General features: G+C 42.1%; 2 protein-coding genes across 13 annotated transcripts in view; one reads left to right on the top strand and one right to left on the bottom strand.

Annotated features, from left to right (window-relative positions):
- Positions 1-348: 348 nt before the first annotated feature.
- Positions 349-12,845, bottom strand: TMED5 (transmembrane p24 trafficking protein 5). Its single transcript, XM_073357038.2, has 4 exons — positions 12,494-12,845; positions 10,116-10,213; positions 8,875-9,052; positions 349-4,877 (listed from the first exon to the last, which is right to left on the bottom strand). Exons 1-4 carry the CDS (start codon positions 12,680-12,682, stop codon positions 4,659-4,661), a joined length of 684 nt encoding a protein of 227 aa, XP_073213139.2. The 5' UTR covers positions 12,683-12,845; the 3' UTR covers positions 349-4,658.
- A 129-nt stretch (positions 12,846-12,974) lies between these two features.
- Positions 12,975-27,618, top strand: part of CCDC18 (coiled-coil domain containing 18) — a 72,836-nt gene continuing 58,192 nt past the window's right edge. Inside the window, exons 1-6 of one of the 12 annotated variants that reach the window (XM_073357028.2) lie at positions 12,975-13,030; positions 21,282-21,432; positions 21,614-21,788; positions 22,030-22,200; positions 25,237-25,346; positions 27,327-27,455. In XM_073357028.2, the coding sequence (XP_073213129.1) occupies positions 21,299-21,432; positions 21,614-21,788; positions 22,030-22,200; positions 25,237-25,346; positions 27,327-27,455 (719 nt within the window). In that variant the 5' untranslated portion in view covers positions 12,975-13,030; positions 21,282-21,298. Of the gene's footprint in view, positions 13,031-13,121; positions 13,369-14,178; positions 15,368-21,281; positions 21,433-21,613; positions 21,789-22,029; positions 22,201-23,037; positions 23,462-23,970; positions 24,036-25,236; positions 25,347-27,326; positions 27,456-27,618 lie in introns of those variants that run through there. The other 11 variants (XM_073357027.2, XM_073357030.2, XM_073357026.2 and 8 more) reach the window with 11 other exon arrangements.

Genomic DNA, 27,618 nt, shown 5'->3' with positions numbered 1-27,618 from the left:
CATGCATATGTGGAAGATTGTTAACATTTAATGAAGATGTAAATATTTAAAGTTTTAAGCATGATGACAATCAGGATTTGTACATTATGTAGGTTCAAAACTATAGGTTCTCCCCCCTACTGTTTAAAGAATTAGAGGACATGGGTCAAATTCTGATCTCACACCATTGTAACTCTGGAGTTTGTGCTCAATGTCAGTTAGTTTGCTTCTGCACTAGGGTAACGGAGAGCAGAATTTCACCACTAAATTTAGAGGAGACATCTCTTAAGGAAAGAAATGTCACAAGGGAGTATTATACACTGGAGAAGAAACGTGGTATATATTTCAAGCAAGGCAGAAACTCAAAGGTCAATTGATCTTACTTGAAAATAAATTATAATCATCTTTTGCACAGGTTTCATTCCTAATCCTTTTACCATTAAATTGAATTTACAGGTGTTACCATCTAGGGTTATCAAGTGAAACCCGATCTCTTAAAAGAACAAGTAGTTCTGGAAATTCAATCTTTGAATGACTTGCTTTGTGGACTTGCTTTGACCTTGTGGAAGTCATGAAGCTTTGCTGTGTGCTACGCAATCAGTCTGTATTACAATGCTTGTTCTTTTTAAGGCTCAATCCTGCAAGATACTGAGCAGTCATGGACCTGTTGTGCACCCTCAAATCCTGTTGAAGTCAGTATGAACTGAGAGTGCTTAGCCCTTTAAAGGATCAAGCCCGGAGGGTAGAGTGTGCAAAGATGCAGTGCTCTTCCTACAACTGTTATAATTAGTGTGCACAAACACAAATTTAGACTTATTTATTGTAAAATCTAAACTTCTGGCATATAATTTTATTCAACATCCTCAGACTTTAACCATTACTTAGCACAGAATAAAAACAGTTCATCTTACACACTAGATTTGTTTTCCTTATTTCAGTTAATATTTGATTTGTACCTTTTATACAAAACACAAGAACAATTTACTCCAACATCCCATTTAAAACGTCATTTATTGTGTCTAAGTTTGAACCCCATATCCTTCACCCATGGCCACTGATAAATATTTTTCAGTTGACAAAGTCTCATACAGCTGCATCTATAGTATATCCTCTGTTTAAAACTTTTTGTTATGAGATGGGGATTTTGTTATGGAGAAGAAGTTACAATAGGAAGGGTTGTTCTAATAACCGAGTTAAGAGCTAGAATACAGTAGCCTAACGTCAGAGGTAGACTTCTTAGTCACAGCTTCATGGAAAGAATGCAGCATTTCACAGCTGTGGTGCAGCATCACATTTGTGGTGCTACATTTAAGGCCGCATCACTTCTATCTTCTATTAAAAGGACAGAGCCCTAGGAACATGGGTCTGCCTGTACTCAAAAGAGCCTGAGCCAAAGCCTACTGAAGTCAGTGGGAGCCATTCCACTGAAAGCCTTCGATGAGCTCTGGACCAGGCCTAGAGGAGATCTTTTTACTACTTGTTCCCTGTTCTGCAAATACTTTAGGTATAGGGCATTAAGTCCCTGGAGAAATGGAATACCTCATGGTGCTTACCACTGCCCCACTCATCAATTAAGGGAGAAGAGAGTCCTACCCAAAAGAATGCTCTGAAGGGAGTCCTACCCAAAAGAATGATGTATCCCATGGTTCCCAACCAGGGATACGCATACCCCTGAGGAGTACACAGAGGTCTTCCAGGGTACATTAACTCATCTACATCAGTTTCTCAACCTGGGGACATGGCATAGGTTTAGGGAAGTTGCAAGGTCAGGGCTAGTGTTAAGGGGTGGCAAGCAGGGCAATTGCCCAGGGCCTCACACAGCTAAGTTACATGTTTCAATTCTGGGTGGCAGGGCTTGGGCTTCAGGGATATAGTAGTCTGGAAAGGGTGAGAACTACAGATGTATCCAATACACTGTGGGAGCATGTGTAATTCTGTGGACAAGTTAATGAAAGGAAGGTAAGGATGGTGTAATTCAATTTGTAAAAATCTCCAGGCTCATAAGTTCAATGGTGTCACCCTCTGCAACATGGCAGGAGGGACTCAGTGCTCCCCCTCCCCCCCCCCCCACTTGGTGGAATTTTGATAATACAAAAGTCATTTGAAATGGATTACGGGTTGGGTATCATTTGGAAGCCCTTTCTCTCACAAACACAATGGCATCAACATACCAAACCTAGAACAATTATGTATATATTTGAGAAAATATTTTTTTAATTATGATTTAACACAGGGATGCATGGCTTAAGTAAAGAGATTGATCTTTGGCAATCATAAAGAATCTAGCCTTGACACTTATAACTGAAAACATTTATTCATCAAAGTCATCCTCAGTGTTGTCTCAGTCTAGAGCAGCACTGCTAGACATGTCACATTGATCCTTGTCTGTGCCACCCTCCCGCATCTCTGTACAAGGCAGGCTGCTGGCCAAACATTTGCAGGGTTGTGAGCATTTGATGAGCTGCAAGATTGATTTGGGAGCGCATAGTATTTCACACAACTTCTGTGAAGTGTGATTCCAAACCTGACCCATTTCCAATGACACTATGATCAAAATGTCCACCAATTGGAGGAGCTGGGAGGGGACGAACAATGAATCCCTCTTCCCACACCACAGAGGGTAACACCTTGAAATTATGATTCTGCAAATTTGTACAGATCAAATGACACCTCCCTTAGACCTTTCTATCACTAACTTGCCCATCGAATGAGAATTTACTATATTATGTTCCCAGACTAACAGAGGGCAGATCCAGCTGCCCCTGAAGTCATATAGTCAGTAGCACCTTTTAAAGTATTTTTTTCTTAAAAGCAGTAATTTAAAAGGGTTATTGCTAGTCTTCATTCATACATCTGAAATTGAAACTAAAGTGTAATCTCTATATATGATAGCCCCTGCTAGAGAAAAGTGGCCAATACACCTCTGCCACAATGACTGCATTTTAATAAGTCCATGCACTGAAAAATGTTTTCCCATCCTCTTATAGGAGATAATGCTGGGCCCTCCAGCATAATGACCTTCAGGCAGATGTGATCACAAAGGAGACAGTCTAGTTGTAGTGTTTCAATTCTTAACACCAAGTTCAAAGACAGGCAGTACACTTGCATACCTAGGCTAGACCAAATGTTTTAAATCTTTTTAAAGACAGCTGATGTGAACAGTGGTACAGCCCTAGCAGTTTTAACATGGACTTTCAGAGCTGACACAATTTTCTATGGGCACTTCCACTGGGTTGGCACTTGGCTTGAATCTAGGCTGATTACAAAATACTTAAACTGCACTCAAAATACTATGGTTATGACAAAAGAAGACAAATGCACAGATGAGACGTATTTTTCCACTCCCTCAGCAGAAAGAAATGGTAGGTTTGATGCAAGCCACTTGCCTTTTTATTGAGAAAGATAGCAAACTGCTTCTATGATTGAGCATTACCTTGCTTAATCAATTCATGCTCCAAATAAATCTCAAAATTTAGGGCCAAATTCTGTTTTATTTATGCAAGTAGTCCCATTAATTTCATAGGACTACTCAGGGGAGTAGAATGAAAATAGTTATGTGACTACAGATTTGTTGGGTTTTTTTTGTGGGGCGGGTTTAGCTAAACAACTTTAGCTCTGAAGTTTGTGAACTGCTACAAATTGTGGCATAAACCTGCTTGACCTCAAGGAGCAAAACATCTTAGCAAAATTAGTAATATAGAAAGGATTTTGGAAGTATATAAACATTTAATGTCAAGTTAATGTTTCCAGACAATTTTACCTAAAAACTATGAAAGGAACACAGTCATCTGAAAAAACTCACTTCTGTCTGAATGTATCTACTGTTATAATATCTAAGATTACAATAACTAAAGATTAAATAATGCCATTTTATTTTGTGCATCTGACTGTACTTTGTATGGTCACTATCACTGTTCCAGTGGACCTTTCACACAGCAACAACCAACTAAACAGGAAAATGGGACTGTACAATCACAACAACTGGCAGAAGGACTTGGATAGGTATAGTGTCTGATGCTACTTTTAATTAGTTTATAAATTGACTAAATTTCACATTAACTGTCTCTTTAAAGTGCTGATATATATAGAGAGATATATAACTATATATATATATAAAAGTGAAAAAATAACTTCTCATTTTAACCACTTCACAAATGTTAACCCAGTGTTTCTGTATTATGCTATACAATAAAGACTCAAGGAAATTTTGTACATTTACGGAGAACTTACAATAGCTATAGCCTACATAGGTGGGCCTCAATCCTTTGGCACATCTGTAACTTTACTCAATGCTTATTTAAAAACTTGTAAAAAAACAAATTATTATTTAGGCGGACATAAAAAGGTTTTCAAGTGACTATGAAAAGATGACTGTCTGGCAGGTATTAACATTGGTTTGCATTTGATCCACCATTCTGTGTATTATGCATAATCTAGTAAGAATCATTACAAATGCAACAAACCAACAAAACAGATGCACCAGTAAGACTGTTAGTAACGCTTGCAGAGATGGAAGGATGCGGGCAAAGGTATTCTGTTCATGTTAGTCATATGTGAATCAAGAACCTGATTATAATGTCTATTCAAAACAAGCAGCAAGGTAACACCAGTCCCTTTTGCTGTAGCAGTTTATTGCATTTTCCCCTCCTCTCTGGTTATTGCTATGATCACACTTGCTGTTAAGTTCTGCTTTTCCTCTTATCTTCAAAAAGACTTTTCAGCATGTAAACCTGAACAGCTGAAACCACCACCATTACTCCCAAGTTGACCAAGGACCAAAAATTCACTCTGTCAAAGTTGCTTTCTTGTATATTTCGATCACGAGCTTCAAATGCTCTGAGCAGCGTCTGAATCTGGAGGCTTTTGCTTAACCTGGCTTTGACATTGTTGATGGATTCCTGGTAAGAAACAGAATAGTGTTTTTTTAGAATGTAAAATCATTTGGAAGGAAACAGAAGTACATTTTCTGCTAATATAAATACATATCACACTTCTCACACTATCATTCACATTGCTGGTTTTTATTTGTGCATGTGTCACTACCATTTTTTCATTTCGTGGTTAGGTAACAGTTACTTCACTGATGAATGTTACACATTATGAACTTTTCATTAATATTTTTTAGCCTTATTGTGTATATTTTCATGTGTTTGAATTTAAATACGTAATATTTATCCCAGGCTCTGGACATTTTAACAAATCCATTAAAAATAATCCACAACTATTTCACAAAAGAAGACCCCACCCGCTGAAGAAAGAGAGACACTTAGAGCAGAATGCCCTAAAAGTAAACAAATTTGGGCTATGTCAGACCCATGTGGGACATGAAGACCAAAGATGAGGTGCTCACAACCAGCACCATGTGACCATGTCCTATAATATACTGTGTCAAGCAAGCATCTGATATGGCAACTACATTATTAGAGGAAAGACACCATACTGTTGTCCTCTGAATGTTTAGATTAAATTAGATTAAATTAAATGTTTAGATTAAACCAGCACTATACTTTATGTAGAACTAGATGGACATAAACCAAAACTGCTATATTTAGATTTAATAATCAAAATTAGTCAAGCTATTTCACAATGTACAGCTTCAAACCAACATCATTGCAAATCTGTATCTTTAAGATATCTGAGTGGTCCATTATCTGTATCAGGTGGCTCATGAACAGTTCCATTCTGCACTACTGGACTGCAAAACAAAGCTAACTGTTCTCAGCTGGATTATCTGACCAAGATACCCTTTAACACAAAATGAGCTAGCATTAGCATACAGTATGTTGTTTTTATTTATTTATAGAGCACCTATTGACACAGCAGTCAAACTGTGTTCAGGTAATAGGTAACTTTATTTCTTGAGTGTGTTCTCCTACTGCTTATACTGTTGACTGTTTCTCCTATGTATTTGTATGGCCCCCTGTTTAAAAAGGAGGACTGGCAGACTTTGTCTGAACATTAACTCAGATTCTTGCTTGTAAAAGTTGTGGCATTAACATCCCACCTCTGCATCTTTATACTCCTTTAGAAATTAAGAGTTAATATTTCTAATTATAATCTTTATCTTCTGTTGGGAAGTGAAGGATAATCTAATTTTCAATATTTTAAAATGTATTTAAAATAAATACGGAAAGGATTTGGCATCTTAAACATTCTATTAAGTTCTGGTTTGTGTTAGGAAAGAAAGACCTGGTTTTCATTTATTATAGGAAATAGGACCTGATACACAAACTAGATCATTTTCTACATGGATGAGTAGTCTGTGGGACAGCAGATGGTATGTAAATAAATTTTTAGTGCATGCTGATTCTGCTTTTTTGGAAGGACTCTATTTTCTCAGTAAATTCAGGGCTCAGTATTGTAGCCTGCTAAGCGCTACTGAAACGAGCACAGGCATAGCCTTATTGTCCAGGACTCAGTATTTGCTTCAAAGTTTGTGCAGAGGAACCTATACAACAGTTTGAAAAAACTGTCACAGCAATGAGAGCAAGCTTCTACACCCACAGTGAACTGAATGCTGTTGCGAGGGAGGTGGAAAAGGCTATGACTGGGATGCAGGCAGTGGAGACAGGGTAAAGCCAGTATATGGTTTCAGTGATACCACTTAAAGCAAATGGTGTATGGAGTGCCTGTCGTTAGGATTTTCAGTTATTCTGATTTCGAACTAGGAGCAGGCTGGCTCCAGTGTGCTTATGAGTTGCACGCCCCGCTGAGGGAGGGGGCAGAAGGATAGTTGGGCAGCCATGAGGGCCAGCCACTGACACAGAAACATTTCCAAGGGCTCCATGAAAATAATATCCCTCCCAGGTATTTTCTCAATGCCTTGGGACATAGTGTGTGCATAGCATAATGTCTTTGCCAATTCAACAAACTACGGAAGCCACTCCCTGCAGTTGACTTCATTGTATTTCATCATCAACAAAATACCATGCTCATTAGCTTGACTGGTGGATTAACACTGCTCTCCCTCAACTCTCATCTGCATCCCTCCAAGGTTGAGTCCTCAGTTGTATTACTCAGATAAACAGCTCAGCCACTGTTTAGAAGTATTAGTTATATTAAAGCTTTACTTATTTCCTCTTTCCCCATCTTTGTTAATTGCTATTTATTCCCATTTACTATATAGTGACTAGGGCACTAAGCCAAGATGAGAACAAGAGTTATCCAACAGCATAATTATGAGACACATCAAAGGATATATCCAACAAGTGCTTCTGACTCTACCACAGAGACTGAGCAGAGCATCCCTTTGAGAGAAGTATTACCACCTTTTAGCTATTGGAGGCATTGTTCGTTTGTCCCTTTTCCAATGTGGAGAAGGGAGGCAGGTGGCCAGTGAAAGGACTCAGACTACTGCATACACAGTCCCTTCCAACTGTGCAAGGTGAGGCATAAACACACACTGAAATATTTCCCATCCAATCTCTCATTTGGAAGGAAGAAAATTGTGTTGTTGGACCTTACGTAGCAGGGTAGTGGACGCGTACAAGTAGAAGAATCCTCAGGGCTACAGAAGATTCTTTAGATGAAACAATATGCAAAACTGATTTATCCTCTGGCAGATCGAGGACTGTATATACTTTGTGATTAACCAAAACACCACATGGAAGAAAAGCAAAAGAGTACCGTGTATATAGGCATATATAAGCAGAGAAATTTGTCAACATTTCAGGGCAACTTTTGGGAATGGGGGCTAGCTTATATGCATGTGAGTTTGATCACTTCTCTTCCCCTCTCTCTCTTCTGCCTAAGAATGATGATGATATATATTTATACAGAAGTTATCATCCAACCACTTTACAAATGTCAGCTAATTAAGCCTCATACTATGTTATGCAGTAAGTGGTAGGTAGTAATCGTTTTGCCCATCATTGAAATGCAGCCATCACTGAGATGTACAGCAGCAGCACTATTGCTGTTCCTCTAGGAAATATGTTTGCTTATCTTATGAAGATGAAGAGGTAGCCACTTTACATTTGTGTATATATAGTTACCAAATAGGTCAGATTTATGACTTTCTTTGTGCCTTCAAGTCACTTGCTCACTCAAAATGAGCTTGAGCTTGATCCCAAATGCTATATGTACACGATCAAGTTAATTGCTCCAGGTCGAAAATAAACCTTAAGTCACCATAAGCACAGACACAAAACAATGAAAAAACCTGCCACTATACACGCACACTGGGATTCTGTTTTAATAACCATAGTAATATTTTGTACTTTTTAGTGCCTTTCATCCAAGGAACTTATTAAATCACACTGAGCAAAGACTCAAAGCTCCCCTATGATAGTTATTACTCACAGACACTTAGGGTATGTCTAGCTGCAATTAGACACCCGCAGCTGGCCCATGCCTGCTGAGTTGGGCCTGCAGGGCTCAGGCTAATTGTGCTAGCTGACTCGGGCTTAAGGGGCTGTTAATTGTGGTGTAGACATTTGGGCTCGGCCTGCAATCCAAGTCCTGGGACCCTTCCACCTCGCAGGCTCTGAGAGGCCAGACGACTCCAGCCTGAGTCCAAACCTGCACTACAATTAAACAGCACCTTACCCCGAGTCAGCTAGCATGGGCCAGCCATGGGGGTCTAACTGCAGTGTAGACATACCCAGTGAGGTTAAATCACTTGTGGTGGGCCACACAGGAAATCCATGGCAGAGCTGGAACTAGAATCCAGATCTTTTAATTCCCAATGTTGCTCTTTAACCACAGGCCCCCCTCAATACGGGACAGAGTGAACATAATGTCCTATGAGGAACGCAGCTGATCACTCTCTTTCCCAGCTGCTCAGGCCCTCACATAGAACAAGACTAAGGCATATTCCCATGGCAGAATGATGATATGAGTTTTTCAGATTCTCTTAAACCTCAACCATCTGATGCTGTAGAGCAGAATACTTACCAGAATATCTTCAAGTTTCATATCCAACATGTCTGTGCCTGTAATGTACTTCTTCCAGTCCTCTTGTTCTCCTTCTCCCATATTATCTAGGACCAATTCAAAGAAAATCACCTTCTCTGAAAGGGTGCTGAATGTGTTGTCAAAGCAGAACATGTAATCTCCATCTTCTGTTTCCACCCTGTATATGAGCAAACATACATCTTTAAACTACACTGTATTTTTAATGCTGGCTCTAAACTTACATTTTTTAACATTCTTCCTTATGTGATTATGACAGTCATGCAAACAGAAATAATTAGATATGCTATACATAAATAGAAATAAATGAAATGCAAGGACACACTAGGGAATGAGATAGCAGAACCGAAAATTACAAGTTTTTCTAAGAAAACAAACTCAGATGATCTTAAATCTTAGTATGATGAGTAGTAGCTTTCCTTCACTTTATTTTTTAAAAATTAAAGCTTTGAAAGATTAATGCTCACAATCACTTTTAAAAATAAAAGACAGCAGCCACTTCTTCTAGCTATGGAAAATAGAAATACCCTTTAAAAGTTTAAATTGACCACTGGTTGCAAAAGGAGCAGAGGGGATAGAATCTTCATCTTTACAAATGGTCCCTGCTCCACTGAAGTTAATTAATTTTAATTGTATGAATATTGGCCCCAAATATTTGAGAAGGTACATTTGATATCAAAGTTTAAAAAACCAAACCAAACCCTGGAAAGAGATCAGACTGCCAGTATGCCAAATAAATGATTACTTGAAAGAGTGAACAGATTACTTTAGTAGAGAAAATACCCTGCAGCAAAGACCTTTTGGAACTCCACAATAGGGAGAGCTTGGCTGTTGACTGCCAATAAACAGACCACCACTATGGCAAGTCAAACATCCTTCACTCCTGGAGGAGCCTATCTATGACGTATTAATAGACTAATACAAAATTAAGAGTACCTATATATGAAATATTTGTGTGCTCAAGCTGCTTAGTAAAAAAGCCTATAATATAACAATAAACTAAGTAATTGAAGCATGTGAATTTATCAAGCATTTTACAAGCTAACAAGCTTCTTATAGTCTACATTCATGAAATTATTTAGATTAACAATACAACCAGTTTTTACAACTGTTAAGAAAAACCATGATTTTAAATACTCAATTCTAAGTTTTGTATTTGTTTGAAGCAACTATAATACTGCTGTATATAATACTGAGTTCAAGTTTGGAGATTTTAGACTTACGTGTGGACTCCATCTGATTTTCTCTGATGAAAAACTAGAATTTCACCTTTTGGAGATTCCAAGTAAAAGTCAACATCTAATCCTGCTCCGTCTAAAACCTGTGCAGTCAGCCAAAAAAAAAAAAAAGAAAAAAGAAAAACTCCTGTTTGAATTGTTGAAAAGAAACACTTTATGTAAAGGAATCGATACAGAGAGAATTTAAAGGGTGAATTCATCAACCCTAGAGTTCAAACCAAGTTAACCAGAACCAGGTTTTTGCCAGAAAGATGCTACACAGTTTCAAATTCCAGGATCAGAGTTTGTAGTGCAGGAGACATGCACACTCACCACGCTAGTTACAGCCACAGAAAAGGAGATTCCAGTGGTTTTCTGCCTGTCAGGGAAGTACTGCAGATTTAGGATCCCAATCCAGCAAGATGCTGAGCATTCTCATCTCTCATCAAAGTTAAAAGGAATTGAAGGCATTTAGTATGTCACAGGATCAAACCCTTTGAGCTTATCAACACTAAAAAGTTGTACTGCTTTAACTATACCAGTATGGATGCAGTTATATTAGTATAAAGGGGCTCTTTATACTGGCATAGCTATTCCCACATGGAAAGGAAAATAAATATACTGGTATAAGCCATCTTTATACTGGTATTACTGGTCCATACTAGGGCTTTTATCATTATAACTATTTATAAACACCACCTTTACTCAAAAGAGTTAAACTGGTACAACTTTTAAGTGCAGACTAGACCTTCCTCACTCAGGACACAATCCTGCTCCTACTGAAGTCAATAGCACAACTTTCAATAACCTCAGTAGATGCAAGATTGGAGGTTTACTGAAAGGGAGGAGGAAGAAAATAATTAAGGAAAAAGGTGACCAGAATGAAAGATAAGTAGTGATATAACTTTGATATAGCGATATCATCTGAGCACATTGTATCAATTTCATATTGTTTTACTATATTGTGAACATGTCTTTGGAGAATTTCAGTCAGAAAGAAACTGTTCTTGTCCTTTATCCATTTATTGTGTAAGTGCATCTGAAAAAAATACAGAAATCTGAAGGCAGGTCTGAGAATTGTGAGAGTTTTTTCACATTTCAACATACCTTTGTATATAGGAGGATTTGCTAATTTAAGTAAAGTTAAGCAGTCCTAGCTATACAGAAGAATTGTGTTAGCCTTAATTGCATCTTGGCATTTGTGTGACAACAAGGTTAAAAGATGGCACAGCCACACAGTTAGGAATTACCTACTAGTGAGCTGTGGGTGGACACAGTGTGTAAGGAGTCAACTGTATTAGTTAGAACCTAGTTGCAAACATTGTTAAAATCTGTGTAAACAGACCCTATAAGTCAACAGCTAATTTATTATAGAAGTATGGCAAGCTATAAAGCTGATCATACAGACTGATGGAGGGGAAAAACAACAGAAACTGAGCAAGAGCAGAGAACACTACATATTTGCATGGAACTGCAGGAGGCTGATTACTAACTTTAACCCTGCTGGACTATACATCGCAATCTGCTGCCTAAAACAGACCCCATCATTGTTTTGCTTTAACAAACTTTTAGACTGAGACTTTAAGGTCGGAAGGAACCACAATGATCATCTAGTCTGACCTCCACACATAATTGCCTCAGCAGCATAAAAAGGACCTTAACTTTTTGCCTGCCTGCTACTATCTGCTTAGTCCTTCAAACTCTGGAAGACACACATAGTTAGGTCGGGAAGTTTGCTGTGTGAGGATCGTTTGCATAACATTTGAACCTGAGCTCCTGGCAGTCCAGTGTGGACATTAGAGGCCCATCTAGCATTTTCCTTGATTTTTCCCCTTGGCTAAAAGTTTCCATCCTGTGGTGGGGGCTGGTTTCCAGACGCACCTCTGAGATGGCTGAACTAGGGTTGCCAGTTTTGGTTGGACTTATTCCTGGAGGTTTCATCACATGATATAGCCTTTAATTCCCACAGACTCCAGGACAATCCTGGAGGGATAAAACCCTAGGCTGAACCTCACTGTCCCGTCTGCCTTTCCCAGGCCTATTTGCCCACCCAGTAACCCCAGTGACAGGCAGGAAGACTCCTGGGTTCCCCCTACCCCGTTACTGCCAATCGCTGGGACGCGGGGTCCGGAAACGAGCTTTATGCCTGGCTAATAAATCTTCCTGACAACGGAGCCAGGTAGCCTCTGCAGGCCGCGCCGCGAGAGCACCCAGCCCTGCTCAGCCTGCAGGGCCCGCTCCCGCCTGGCGCCGCAGGAGGCGGCTGCAGCGAAGGCGGCACACCGAGAAGGCCGGGCGGGAAAGCTGCTCTCCGCCACGCTCGCAGCTGAGGATGCAGGGCCGGCTCCGCCCACTGTGGCTCGCCCCGAGCCGGGTCCCCTCACCTGGTACTCGACCTCCAGCGAGGCGCCCTGCCGCATGGGCTGGAAGAAGCACTCCTTGCGGCCGGCGGGCAGCGTGAAGGTGAAGTCGCTGTCCAGGGAGGGAACGAATCCGAAGGCGCCGGGCGGCGGCAGCAGCAGCAGCAGCAGGTTGTGGAGGAGGAGGAGGAGCAGGCGGGACGCTGTCCCCATCCCCGCGGGCAGCGCTGGGCCTGGCACGGCGCGCTCCGGCTCTGCCCAGCCCGCGGCTGACAGGAACAGGACGTTCTCGCGGATACGGAGGCGGGCGTGAGTCCAGCCTGCCAGAGCGCCCCCGAGGCGGCTGCGGCCGAGAGCAGCCGGCCCCGGGGCGGAGCAGCCCGTGCCCGCGGCCCAATCGCGTCGCGGCAGCCACGCCCCGGAAGCGCTCTCAACATCGCCCGGCGAGCGCGCCCCTCCACCGCCCCGTCAGGCTCCCGCGGCAGGGAGGAAGCTACCGCGCTGCCAGCCGGCAAAGGGAAGGGAGGCTTTTCTTCAAGGACCGCCCCCAACGTTCATGTGGTGGGAAATGTAGTTCGATGCCCGTGGAAGTGGGCGGATGTGCCCAGACATCAGGCTTCCATTCCCTGGGGGCCAGGCGGGAAGGAAAAGGCGGCGGGGGGGGGAGGAGGGACGGTGAAATACGCATGCGTAGTAGGAGAATTAGGGCTGTTGCTGTCCTCGGAATGTAACGGCCCGCGCGGTTCGAACGAACGGGCGCCGACGGGGCGCCTTTCGGGACCGCTTTAGAGCGCGAAGTGCCCTCGAGAGAGCTCAGCAGCGCGCCCCGAGGGGGTGCGGGAAGACGCTGCTCTACAGGGGCTTTCCTGGCGGTGAGCCAACCCCCTTACTTGGGGAAGGTAGGCGGGGGGCTCTGGGCTGCACGGTCACGGGGCTCCCGCAAGGTGGGCCCGGGTCTCACTCTGCGGGGACAGTGCGAGCCCGGCTCGGCGGGATCCCCAGGCCAGGGCCGGTGGCGGCGCCGCTGCTGCTCTTGGTCCTGCCTAGCCGGGGGCTGCATGGGGAAGTGGAGAGCTGCGTTGCTGAGCGACGCGACGTGCTGCGCTCCGGGGCCGAGGAGCCGGGGTGGGTTCCCGGGCTGGTGTTTGACTGGCTTGGCTGGTGGTGTGTGTGTGTGTGTTTTTTAACGGATTTGCCAGACAAATAATGTAATTTGGGCTTTTTTCCGTGGGTCTAAAGCCTGGCGCTATTCGGACAATACACGGGGATAGCTAATATTACAGGTTTCTGTGCCCAGCTACAGATGCAGCAGTGGTCCCACTTCTGCAGTTTAAGCGATAACAGATCATAACTGTTGATAATACTGTAGCTGTGGGCCCACCGACGCGCAAGCCCACCGCGTGTGTGTTGTGTGGGAGGGGGGCGGGGGGTGAGTCAGCTAGAGTGAGGAGCCTGGGATGTTCTCAATCTTACGTATGTGTTATCTCCTTAAATACTATAAGTGGCTGTTGAAGGGGGAGTTGCAGAGTTGCCTTGTGGTTGGGGGTTGAGGTTGCAGCGGGCTTGCCTTGTAGTGGGGGTGCTGGGCTTTTTGCATTTGAAAGGTGGTAAACCTAAGTGGTCACCAACCCGTGGCTGCTAAAAGTCCGGCGGGGCTAAGGCAGGCACCCTGCCTGCCCATGCCCTGCACCACTCCCGGAAGCAGCCAGCATGGTGCCCCTGTGTGGGGATAGGGAGTCTCCAGGCGCTGCTCCTGCCTTCAGGCTCTGCTCCCATTGGCCGGGAGGGGAGGGGTAGTGCACGGAGTCATGTGCGCGCACACACACACACAGCCCCCCTAGGCCACAGGGATGTCCCGGCAGCTTCCAGGAGCGGGACCAGGGCAGGCAGGAAACCTGCCTTAGCCCTGCTGCGCTGCCACCTGCGGTAAGTGCTGCCCAACAGGGGCCTGCACCCCTCCCATATCCCAACCCCCTGTCCCATCATTGAGCCCCCTGGTGGAGCCTGTACCCCAAACCCCCTCCCGCAACCCAACCTCCACCCCATCCCAGAGCCCCCCTCCTGCACCCAAAGTCTGTCCCAGAGCTTTCACACTCATCCCCTCCTGTACCCCTGCCCAGGCTCAGCCCGGAGCCCCCTCCACACTCCAAAGCCTGCACCCCCTCCAGTACCCCCTTCCCCAGCTCGGTGAAACTGTGAGTGAGGGTTGGAGAGAACAAGCGATGGGGGGATGGAGTGAGCAGGGCAAGGCCTCAGGGAAGGGGCAGGGTAGATCTTGGGTTGCACTTAAATTCAGAAAGTGATCTTGCGCTTAAAAAAACTCCTATGGGCTGGGTAGGAGGGGCTCAGTCCTAGAGGCAGGGCTGGTACTGGGAGCAGAAGATCCGGGGACGACGACACACAAGGGTAAAGAAAGCACCATGCAAGGTTTCTTTCCTCTCTGCTGCTGTTGCAGATACTTGTATGAATAAAGCTTTCTTCCTCCTCACCCACCTGCTTCTGTTTGCCTGTCTAATCTGTGTATGTGTGTAGTGGCACTGGGCATGCTCGCTGGTGAAGGCCCCTCTCCCCAGAATTCCTTGCCAATGTGTCTTGAGTCTGACTGGGAGGAGCCACTTTAAGGATGAAATGAGAGGTCAGTCCACTATACCAGTGGTTCCCAAACTTGTTCCGCCGCTTGTGCAGGGAAAGCCCCTAACGCGCTGGGCCGGTTTGTTTACCTGCCGCGTCCGCAGGTTCGGCTGATCGCTGCTCCCCGTGGCCGCGGTTTGCTGCTCTGGGCCAGTGGGAGCTGCTGGACGACACTGGTGCACTCTGTGTGGGGCTACTGTTGAAGATCACATGGAAACTTCAGCTAGTGGAGAATATGACATCTTGTTCCATTAGTGATGTTCTTAGGTATGCAGGTACCTGGGTGATAAAAGCATAGTTAAATATACTTGCATGAGACACACACAACAGTTGTATTGTGTAGATTGTACTGGCTATCAGTTTTTTTTCTGGTCTAAATGTAATGCATGGGTCTTCCACTTATAAACTCCTATGTGGTTTGGGTTCTGGCGATTCTCTCCTTGTGTACCATTCTGACCACTGAAAGTAGTTGCTAACTTGCTAATGGTCCCCCATCTGAATTGTGAGAGCTCAGGGCATTGTGTTTTCTATATGAGAGGTCTGGGTTCTGAAATTCACTTCTGCCTTTGATCAAAAAAAAAATTAGGGTACCTCACAGTGTCCATGTTCACCAGGGTGGATTTGAAATCACATTGATTTAAATTACAATTTAAATCACTAGTCAGGAAGACTTGATTTAATCATGGATTTCTACATAAAAGTGCATTTTTTTTGGTTGTTACAACCTTTAATATATATTCTTCACAACTCACAGATAGATGTAGGTTTCATTTTTGGAAGATACACCCTATACATTTTTAAAGTGATTTATTTTGAAAACTTTTCAGAATACTTTTACAGCTATATCAGAAAATGAATAATTGTTTGGTTATTTCATTTATCAAAGCTAATTGGAGCAGGTATTTATGAAGTCATTGGGAGGTGAACTATCTCCAGTTCAACAGGTTAATCATTAATATTTGGAGGATTTTCTTGCCATGCTGTATTAGGAAGAGAAGATCACCAGACAGACATTTAAATTGTTTTATTTAACTAAGGGTATGTCTACACTACGAAATTAGGTTGAATTTATAGAAGTCGTTTTTTTAGAAATTGGTTTTATATATTCAAGTGTGTGTCCCCCCACAGAAAATGCTCTAAGTGCATTAACTTGGCGGAGTGCTTCCACAGTACCGAGGCTAGAGTCGACTTCCGGAGCGTTGCACTGTGGGTGGCTATCCCACAGTTCCCGCAGTCTCCGCTGCCCATTGGAATTCTGGGTTGAGATTCCAATGCCTGATGGGGCTAAAACATTGTCGCGGGTGGTTCTGGGTACATATTGTCAGGACCCCGTTCCCGTCTTCCCTCCGTGAAAGCAAGGGCAGACAATTGTTTCGCGCCTTTTTTCCTGAGTTACCTGTGCAGACGCCATACCACGGCAAGCATGGAGCCCGCTCAGCTCACTGTCACCGTATGTCTCCTGGGTGCTGGCAGACGCGGTACTGCATTGCTACACAGCAGCAGCAACCCATTGCCTTGTGGCAGCAGACGGTGCAATAGGACTGGTAGCCGTCATCGTCATGTCCGAGGTGCTCCTGGTCGCCTGTGTGAGGTCGATCAGGAGCGCCTGGGCAGACATGGGCGCAGGGACTAAATTTGGAGTGACTTGATCAGGTCATTCTCTTTAGTCCTGCAGTCAGTCCTATTGAACCATCTTATGGTGAGCAGGCAGGTGATACGGATTGCTAGCAGTCGTATTGCATCATCTTCTGCCAGGCAGGCAAGAGATGAGGATGGCTAGCAGTCCTATTGTACCATCTTCTGCCGAGCAGCCCTGAGATGTGGATGGCATGCAGTCCTTCTGCACCATCTGCTGCCAGCCAAAGATGTAAAAGATAGATGGAGTGTATCAAAACAAGAAATAGACCAGATTTGTTTTGTACTCATTTGCAAGCCCCCCCCTCGTCCCCCATCTAGGGGACTCATTCCTCTAGGTCACACTGCAGTCACTCACAGAGAAGGTGCAGCGAGGTAAATCTAGCCATGTATCAATCAGAGGCCAGACTAACCTCCTTGTTCCAATAAGAACAATAACTTAGGTGCACCATTTCTTATTGGAACCCTCCATGAAGTCCTGCCTGAAATACTCCTTGATGTAAAGCCACCCCCTTTGTTGATTTTAACTCCCTGTAAGCCAACCCTGTAAGCCGTGTCGTCAGTCGCCCCTCCCTGCGTCAGAGCAACGGCAGACAATCGTGCATCTGAGTTGAGAGTGCTGTCCAGAGCAGTCACAATGGAGCACTCTGAGATAGCTCCCGGAGGCCAATACCGTCAAATTGTGTCCACAGTACCCCAAATTCGAGCCGGCAAGGCCGATTTAAGCGCTAATCCACTTGTCAGGGGTGGAGTAAGGAAATCAATTTTAAGAGCCCTTTAAGTCGAAATAAAGGGCTTCATCGTGTGGACGGGTGCAGGTTTACATCGATTTAACACTGATAAATTTGACCTAACGTCCTAGTGTAGACCAGGGCTAAAACAACAACGTTATGTATTCTTTCTACACCGGCAGAAGAAGCTACTGCTGTTAAAAGCCCACGAAAGCTTATGCCCAAGTACATTTGTTAGTCTCTAAGGTGCCGCAAGGACTCCTTATTGTTTTTGCTGTTAAAAGTGAGATGATCACTTCAACAGTCTCTGAATCCAAGAGTTTAAGTGACCTCCACCAGTTCACTGGTCTGACTTTCTTTAAAACATCATCAGCAAACATATATTTCTTGAATGGTTCACCCTTAGCTCTGAAGTTTATTATAGTTGGCATTATGGATGGATGATTGCTGGATATCCATGTCATAGCCAACTCCTCTTCTTCAGCAGTTAAAGTTTGACTCTGGTACTGAGTATTGAGAATATTTGCAAGAAAATGAGCTGGAGATCATGTTTGTCCCATTTGTTTTTTTAATGCTTGTAATTTAATTCCGTCATTGCATATTTCTCTTTTAAGATCTCACTCAATTCCTTCCAATTCTGAACAGTGTCAGCAACAGAACAGCTATTTCCTTGCATTTTGTTCTAGGCCAGTGGTTCCCAAACTTGTTTCGCCGCTTGTGCAGGGAAAGCCCCTGGTGGGCTGGGTCGGATTGTTTATTTGCTGCATCCACAGGTTTGGTCGATCGCGGCTCCCAGTGGCCGTGGTTCGCTGCTCCAGGTCAATGGGAGCTGCTGGAAGCAGCGCGGGCCGAGGGACGTACTGACTGCTGCTTCCAGCAGCTCCCATTGGCCTGGAGCAGTGAACTGTGGCCACTGGGATCCGCGATCGGCCGAACTTGCGGACGCGGCAGGTAAACATACTGGCCTGGCCCACCAAGGGCTTTCCCCGCACAAGCGACAGAACAAGTTTGGGAACCACTGTTCTAGGATATAGAAATAGGCTTCAGGGTACTCAGCATGTGTTCAAGATTTCTCTTAAGCCTAATGCTGAGCACTTTGGCTGTGACAGTGCCATCTATTTTTTCACGATTCTGTTCACAAACTGTCATCAGATTAGGCCAGTTCTTGATATAGTGCTCAAAACAGACCATTACTGAGTTCCATCGCATATCTTGTGGGAGAGTTAGTTTGGTTCCTTCCACTTTTTTCAGAGCAGGTACTGCAAAGTGGTTGTTACGGAAGTATTTTGCAATTTCAACAACATTAACCTTTATTTCTGGAACACTGAAGTCTTTGGTTAGGAGGTGTATCAAATGAGCACTTTAACTGTATGTTATTAGCTTGGGACTCTCTTCTAAATTTCTTCTCATCTTGGATACATTTGCAGCATGGTCTGTGACCAAGCTGCGTACTAGACATTTGAATTTTTTTTCAGTTTGTTATAGCTTTTACTGCTACTTCTTGTAAGTGTTCTGCTGTGTGTGCATTTCCTGATGTATCAATTGTTTCTGTAAGGAAGACATTACTTTCTTCTGTTGTCACACAAGCACATACAACAGGATCATTGTGGACATTGCTCCATCCATCAAGACTCAGGTTAACAGTTTTACCCACTAGACCTTTTGCATGCTGCTCAGTTTCTCTTTCATATGCTTTATCCAGCAATTTGCCTGTGACATCTCCTTTGGGTGGACTGTATCCTGGTCTTAATGACTGAACCGTGTTAATGAAGTGTGGGTTCTCAATCATACGGAAAGGAGAGTTTGTTGCATAAACAAACCGGGCAATTTTTTTCATCAATTACCTCTTTTTGTAATTTGCTGGGTTTTATCACAAATTTTTCTGTGGTTGTTTCTGGATGATGGAGAATTCTTTTTCTTTTTGCTACTGTGGCTATGTGAAATATATGATGTGATTGAAACACTATCATTGGCAGATAACTCTGAAACTATAGAAAATGATGGCGATCTTGAAGGTGGATAGTCTTCAGAATCCTGTATGTTGAGGATGGATTCTCGTAAACAAAATAAGTCAATGCAGTTATTTAATTATTATTACCATACTGCTTATTTAGTATTCCTCATTGCATTCACTGACACTCCGTACTACTTTAAAAGTGAAATTGTAAAAGGAAGTTCTGCCTATTTCAGCTATTTATTTTTTATCACAACTGCATCTAAAATGGTAGTACACTAGAGTAACAGCTATATTTTTTTTGTTCAAACATGAGAATTCAAGTCCAGAAGGAAGATGGGCAGTCCTTAAGAAAGAAGTATGAAATAAAAAAAGTTTAACCACCTGAAGATCCTGCATGTTCAGACATGTTCCTTTCATAATCTTCAGCGCAGCTTCCTCCTGAGAAGGAGCGCTTCTCATGATGTTGTTTCATTCGGGCAGCCAGGCCTTGCGTTTCTTTGTTGCACTGTTTGCATTTTGCATGCATGCCTGTGTTACCCACAGGTAGAGGAACTTCATTAAAATATTCCCAAACTGGGTCTCTCTTATGGCCTGCTGCCATTTTAGGTTTTCCCTTCTAGTGAGAGAATGGTATGGTAGATCTCAAATCAATGAAGGCTACACTCAAAGACCTCAAGACTTCTGGAATATGCTGCTCAAACAGTTTCACTTTTGTTTCTGCTGCCTGTCCCTCCCTTCTCACATTTCTCTCCAGGCTTCTTCTCCTTGTCCAGATCTATACCACCCTGAACAATCTTCTATTCATTGAACTTTTTGAAACTTTTCACTTTTAGAGAGAGGTAAGGGATTGACTCTCTGTACACAAATTTGCAGAGGGAGAATAGGGTTGAGCTCTGTCTGTTGTTTCTCACTTCTATATATTATTTATTTAAAACATTTTTGCTGTTTAACAAGCATGTTATCTCTGGAGACACAAATCTACAGTTTGAGAACTGCAAAACTGAGCCTCTCTGGTGGTATCTTCTAGACTGAGCACTGAGTCCCATTGGGTAGATAGAAAGATTAACCTAAATAATCTATACAGAAGCCCCTGGAACTCCATAAAATTGGGTCCCTGATCCATGAACTATTGGAACTTACTTTCAAAACTTTTCTTAAACATTAAATGAATATATTGTTTCATACTATAGAATTAGAATTTATAATTCCTATTCCATGATGAGATCTCTTTGAGCTATAATGTATCTTAATTGAAACTATCTTTAGATAGGTTTTCCCCCCCGCCTCAAAAAGCACTTTATCAAAAAAACCTGATTTAAATAAAATCCAATTTTTTTTTTAAATAATTGATTTTTATCCACCCTGATGCTCCAGGACTTTTTTAAGTAAGTGAGATGCACTGAGAGTTAAATATTTTTTTATTTTGTGCAGTGTTTCTTTAATTGAAAAGAGCAGATGTGCCTAATGACTATCAACGGTACATATTTTCTAGATCATAAGCCAATTCTTCATTCTATTCTATTTCTTTTTTAGAAAATAAACCTATTCTTCAGCTATTTGTACTTAGTAACCCTAGTATGCTCATTCCTGTCACTTCTCAGGCGTAGGAAAGATGTGCATATTAAAACACAAATATATTTGTTAACAAAGAGAATAAAGAAATAGCTAAGTAAAAACAATTGTATATAGATATGCTTTCAAGTTTTTATTGGTATGAAAGGAGGCAATAAGTGAGACTTTGTATGTAAGGAAAACAAATATACATAAAACCTTTTAAAATATTGAAAAAATATCTGCTACTTTCTAGAAATAGTGTACAATGATGACAAACTAAATTTTAATATTAAACTTATTTTAGACAAATGTAGAGTACCAATGGAATCCAATTTATGGATTTACCATAAAAAAGATGATGATGAAGAACTCTTGCTTGCAAATGTAGAGGCATTAAGGAATCAACTGAGGAAGACTGAGAGAAATCTACAAAATCTAGGGGAAGAGCTTTCCAGGTACGTGTGTATTTAAAAGAAAGAAGAGAACTAGGCTGTAAGTCTTTCCAGTAGTTTAAATCTATATTATTCACTATATTATTGTAACTCATTGTCTGTCTTTGTGTTTTGTTTCTGTTATATTTGGTAAAAACACTACTGGAGGGGGAATGCTTATTATTGTTTTGTTTTTGTATCCTAGTACTAGTTCGAGTGAACAATCTGTCCACAGCTCTCATTTCAGTGAGTTTGTTGGACTAACATTGGAAGATCTTGATGAGCTGAGCTGCACTGAATTTCAAAATTATTCAGCTCATAAGAGTGCTGGTAAAATGTCCCACCAGAGCAGGGATTCTCAAAGAAAATCCCAAACCAAAGTAAGTATTTATTTATTTTTGGTGCCATGTTTGTTTTACACATTTGTGATTTTTATGAACATTTGACTTTACCCTTTCATTTGTAGGCTTCTCAGCTAATATATAGTAAGCACTGGGGAGTTAAGCATGGTAACATATTGCTGATAAGTCATAGAAATAAGATGTTTTAAAAAGTTAAGTAAGATTGGCCTACAAAGATGCATTGTTGATATACATATATATATATTTTTTTAACCTCAAGTCTTACCCAGTGTCCGCTCCTTTTAATAAAAGTATGGAACAAGAAAATGAGCATCTTAGAGAGAAGCTGAACGCCCTTCGAGAGCAAAATGCATCTTTTACTTCCCAGAACCACTGTCTAATGAATAAAATTGAAACTATCAACTTTGAACTGACTCAGTCAAAAACGAGAGTGAGTATCTTAGAAGGATTACTCCTGGGAGAATTCTGTGCCTAAAAATTATATGTACAATATTTTAAAATTCTGCAAATTTTATTTGTCAAATAAATAAATAAATGTGGCTCCAATATGGCAGTGAGGCGCATAGGCCACTGGCTGCACTGAGGTGGGAGATCACCCTGAAGCCCCCCCTTCCTCTGATCACAAACTTGGCAGTGAGGCTGAACCTGACCCTGACACAGTGTAAGGGCTGGACCTGCCCCAGAAACACCCTGGGGCTCTGCGCCAGGTGTGGGTGGGCAGGCTCAGCCCATCAGGATTCAAGAGTAGAGGGGCTTAGTGTGGGGAGATTGCCCCACACAGAAACCTATCTGGGTGCAGGTGGCTCAGAGGGAGATCTGGATGCACAGGGGCAATGGGACTCTGCTGGGGATCCAGGTGAAGGTGGTTGGGGCTCAGCACAGGGCAGGGTCTGGGTGTGGAAATATGGGGCTCAGTTCGGGGGGTCTAGGTGTGGGGGGGCTCAATGGGAGGGTCTGCAGAGGATCCAGGTGCAGCTGGTTGGGGATCAGTGGGGTGGGGGATTGGGGGTGGGGATTTGTCAGAGGAGGCCAGGTGTGTGGGGGGGTAGGGTTTGTCAGGGTTGAGGGTTTGATGAGCCTCCTTAAGGGGGTAGCCTCAGCTGTCTGCCGAGGGCTCCTGCTTCCCTCCCCCATGATTGTCTTATCCTCTTTTTCTTCTCTATCCCCCTGCCCCCATTCTCCTCCTTCTGCCCTATTCCACCCTCCCTTTCTTCCCCACTGCCTCTTCCCCCCCCCCCCCCCCCATTCTCTCAGTTCCCCTAGCCCCACTTTGCACAGAAAACAGGAAGGCTCCCAGCACACAGAAGGGGAGCACGACTGGCACTAGGACCCAGGAGTCAGTGTTCAGCCGCAGAGTCTGGAGCAGAGAGGCATCCTCCTTCAGCTGGGCAGCTCTGCACTTGCAGAAATGGGGGGGCAGGAGGCAGTGGCACATAAACCCGTGTGCCTCCTACCATGCCTCACCTCTGTTTGGAGGGGGCAATCCTCCCAAAAACCTGCACCCATGGTCATCTCTCCTCCTCTTCCACCCCCCTCTTCACTTTGCTTCCCTGCTGTTTTCTACAGGGAAGCGCAGGAATTTGCGGGGGGCGTTTTCTGCAGGCGCATAGTAATGCCGAATCCCCCCCAGGAGTAAAGGATGAGTACGTGGTCTCTAGCAACACAAAATATCTTAGAAAAATAAATCACTGGTAACTATATTGTAGTTTTGAGTAGAATATACCGGTTCACCTTGGATTAATCTACTTAAAATCTATAAATAATCTATTATTTATTTGTATAGTAGTAGCAAGTAGGAACCCTAGTCAAGGACCCATTGTTCTAAGTGCTGTACAAACATAACAAAATGACAGTCTGTGCCCCCAAAAGCTTACAATCTAAGTCTAGTAATAAAGATGCCCTGTAACCTATACAGGAAGTAACTTGATAAATTATTTTAGCATTATACATAAATATATTTGCAGTATATCTGCCTGAGCCGAATTGGGCTCCTATATACATATTAACAATGAGAACTGAAGAAGGCTGGTCTTATTTCTAAATAAAGAGCAATATGTCTGATGTGTAGAGAAAGTGAAGATGAGTTATGAGGGAATATTGCAGACCATGGAGAGAGGTAGATTGTTAATATAATTTACACATATATTTAAAAAATACGGATACTTGAATTAAAGAAATACTATTTTGCTTGTTTACACAGAATCTTTCTAAAATCTTTGCAGACTACAGCATTGCAGGAATATTGTGAAACGCAGTTACTGAGAAGTAAGCCACTCTATTGTGTGCATGTTGGTCTGCAGAATAAATATTATAGTATATTATAATTTGCAACTGTGCTTCTCAGACTCTATGCAGAGGACAAGTGATGCTGGAGAAAAAACAAAGAGGAAGAGATAACAGCTAGTGAGAGTGAGAGGGCAAAGAACAAACTACCATATATACTCATTCATAAGCCGAATTTTTTTTAGTAAAAAAGGAAGCATCAGAGAAGGGGGCCAGCTTATGAATGGTTATAGAGTGGGAGAGGTGGGACACAGCCCCTTCCCCTGAGAGAGGGGGTAAAGAGAGGCAGCACAGCCAGAAGGGAAGAGGTGGGGCAAGAGTCTCTCCACTTCTGGCAATGCTGCTCTCCCCCAACCTTTGAAGCAGCTGCAGCTCCGGGGCTGGTAGGCTGCGGCCACGCTGCCCAGGCTGCCGGAGCAGCTCTGGCCAGGCCAGAGATGACATCCCCTAGCCCGCCCCAGCTAAGGTGGGAAGAGAGAGGATGGGAACAGTGTGTGGGTCCTGGGCTAGGGGTGGGGTCATATGGGGGGTGGTCACAGGGGTTACTCCCTTGACCCCCAGCTTCTCCCCCCACCTCCCAAAAAAATTTCCCCACCAGTTGCTGTCCTGGCCTGTCAGGGTAAGCAGCTGGTGGGCCGGGACACTTTGTTTACTTTAGTTTACCTCCGTGCCTGCGGACACTTAAGGTAAACAAACCGTCTCGGCTCGCCAGCAGCATATCCTGATGGGCTGGGAGCCAAAGTTTGCCGACCCCGGAATTATAGGGTCGGTTTATGAATGGGTCATAAAAATTGCCCATTTTTACTTCGCCATCTTGGGTGGGTGGGGGGGTCGGATTATAAACAAACCAGCTTATGATCGAGTATATATGGTACTCATTTTTCTGGCTTGTAAGGGGAAAATGGAGGAATATTAATTTTTGGAGGAAAAAATTGTTTTGGTATGTTAAAAAAGAATTTGTTTACAGTTGTCTCAGAGAGGAATGGTATTTATGGAATGGTATTGTGCAAAACTGAAGGGAAAGCTTGAAGTCAGAGTGAATATGGTGTGGAAATATCCTGGCAATTTCTATAGCAGGGTTAGGCAGACAATGTCATTCAATTATGCAACAACCTTTTGGCACAATTCATTGTAGGGTATGTTTGCAAATTTTAATGAAGTCCCAAATATGTTTATATTTCAGATCTCTTTTCTTGAATCAGCTTTAGGTACACATTCAGTCAGTATTCCTATGTTAGAAGAACAGATTGCAAATTTGGAAGCAGAAGTTACGGCTCAAGATAAAGTCCTGAGGTAGAAAATGTTCTTTTCCCCTCCCTTATAAAACTTTTGGTCTATTTGTTTAATTCACCATATTTTCTGTTCCTGGGAAAAACTGATTCCTTCCAAATCTAGTGCTTTTCATCAGAACCATTACGGAGTTTTGAAATGTGTCCTTGAGAAGTTGCCGATTTATGTGTGTTATATTGGTGTTTTATATTAGTGTATGTAAGATATGATGAAATGTGTTCTAAGAATTAAAAGTAATTGATGAAGATTTGGTAAAATAAACAAACTAGTTTATAACCTGGGGTAAACATAAATGTGCTCCTACCATTGAGATTATATATACATTGCAGAAATATAGACATTTGTGCCCATTGTACAATGAGCAAACTTTTTGTCTTCTCAAATATATCCACTTACTACACTAGAATCAATCATGGCTGTCCAAATAAAACTTACCTAAGCAAAGTGTCCTGCTTGTCCCCGAAAGTTGTCAGTCACTAAAGCCACACATTGACTTACATGCTTCATTTGCTTAAGTATACTGTAAGAACTTGATCTATCTGCTGAAGCAGATTTCACTGTCTGTGTAAGTAGCATTAGATTTGGCCCTTTTGGACACACTTGTAATCTTCAAAACCATAGAATACTTTAAAAAAACAGACAAAATTTCTCCTGGCAAACAAATACAAAAAGTCCTCCACTTTCGCAATAACACTTTCATTTTCTCATCCACATAAAACAGAGAGATACACAGCTGTTGCAAACCCTGTTATAGAAGCAAGTTGAGACACTTTCTTTGCAAATATATTTTACATTGTTTTATATGTCTGTGGGTTTTTTTTAAACAAATGTAATGATGCATGATAGAGCACTAAGATCTCCTTTGCACTTAGTGTGGCAGGGCTATCACAAGAACACACTCAGTCCTCTGTCCCCTGCATTGCTAAGGATAAAACAGATATTCCACTGGTCACTACTATGTATCTCTATAATGATTATATACAAATGAAGGCAGTGTCTTATAAATAGATTTGGAAGGATCAAATTTTTATCAATTAATGTCGGTAAACATCAATTTCACCATACACACACAAATCACTGAAAAAATATTTCCATGGATGATGATTGAAATTTTCTGATCGGCAAAGTAAGAAAAATGTTGCTTGAGAACTTATTAGAGTCAAAATCCAGTGATTTAGACTTTTGAATTAGGCTTGTTAGAAATGGACTAGCAAATGAATAGTAAAAACAGGTATGATTTGTTGAGTTAATGATATTTGATATGTGATGTTGACAGTTTGTGTGGTAATGGTTTATAAAACTCTTAAAAGACATTGAGATTCAAAAAGTTGTCGTTAAATAATTGTCTGACCTCCTCCACATAATTTTCTGCAACTGTGAAAATTTAAATCAATAAAAATTGATTTAAGAAAGTCCTTAAATATTTATATTATCTCTCAAAATTATAATAAATCAAATTCTGCCAAGCCTGCTTATAAATTGACTCTGAATTTTGTGTAAGGTGACTTTCCTGATTATTATTATTTTATTATTATATATTTGTATTGCAGTGGTACCCAGAGGCCTGGACCAAGATAGGGCCCCACTGTGCTGGAAGCTGTACAAACAGATAGTAAATGAAAATTCCTACCACAAATTGATTAAAATCTCAATATGCAGTTTAATAAGGATGAAAATAGGCAAAACTTACTTTACAAAATAAGTAACTTTATTAATTTTAATATCTTTAATTGGGTTAGTCCTTATTGTATTAGCTCAAATACAGGATTGTTGCTTTCTTTGGATAGAGAGGCTGGTAAAATGATTTCCCATATATCAGACTAGCTAGTCCCCCTATTGAACTTCATATATGGAAAAGGGGAAAAAAAATTGCTATTTGATATCTATCCACCAAACCAAATGCTTCTGATATAAAAAGCTACCTGCTAATTTTTTTTTTTTTTTAAAAGTTGTGGTCTAATAATTCTTAATTTCTTTTTCTAGAGATGCAGAAGATAAATTAGAGCAAAGCCAGAAAATGGTGGTAGAAAAAGAACACATTTTGCAAAGGTTTAAAGAAGAATATAAAAAATTGAAAATGGATTTAATTGATCGAAGCAAGCAAGGGAAGAGGTGATTTATATAATTAAAAACAAGCAAAACTTTTCTAGTAGAAAATATTTTACTAATGTGCAAATTCCCCCTCTCCAATTATTAAATATTATTTTCTGCCACCAAGTTGTCTTTTCTTTATGGGTGTATTGTAGAAGAAAAAGGGAGGAAAATCAAGTTTGTT

The sequence above is a fragment of the Lepidochelys kempii genome, chromosome 8, assembly GCF_965140285.1.
Source record: "Lepidochelys kempii isolate rLepKem1 chromosome 8, rLepKem1.hap1, whole genome shotgun sequence".
Lineage (NCBI taxonomy): Eukaryota > Metazoa > Chordata > Testudines > Cheloniidae > Lepidochelys > Lepidochelys kempii.
Note: the sequence above shows the minus strand (reverse complement) of the source record. Positions and strands in the feature narration are given on the sequence as shown.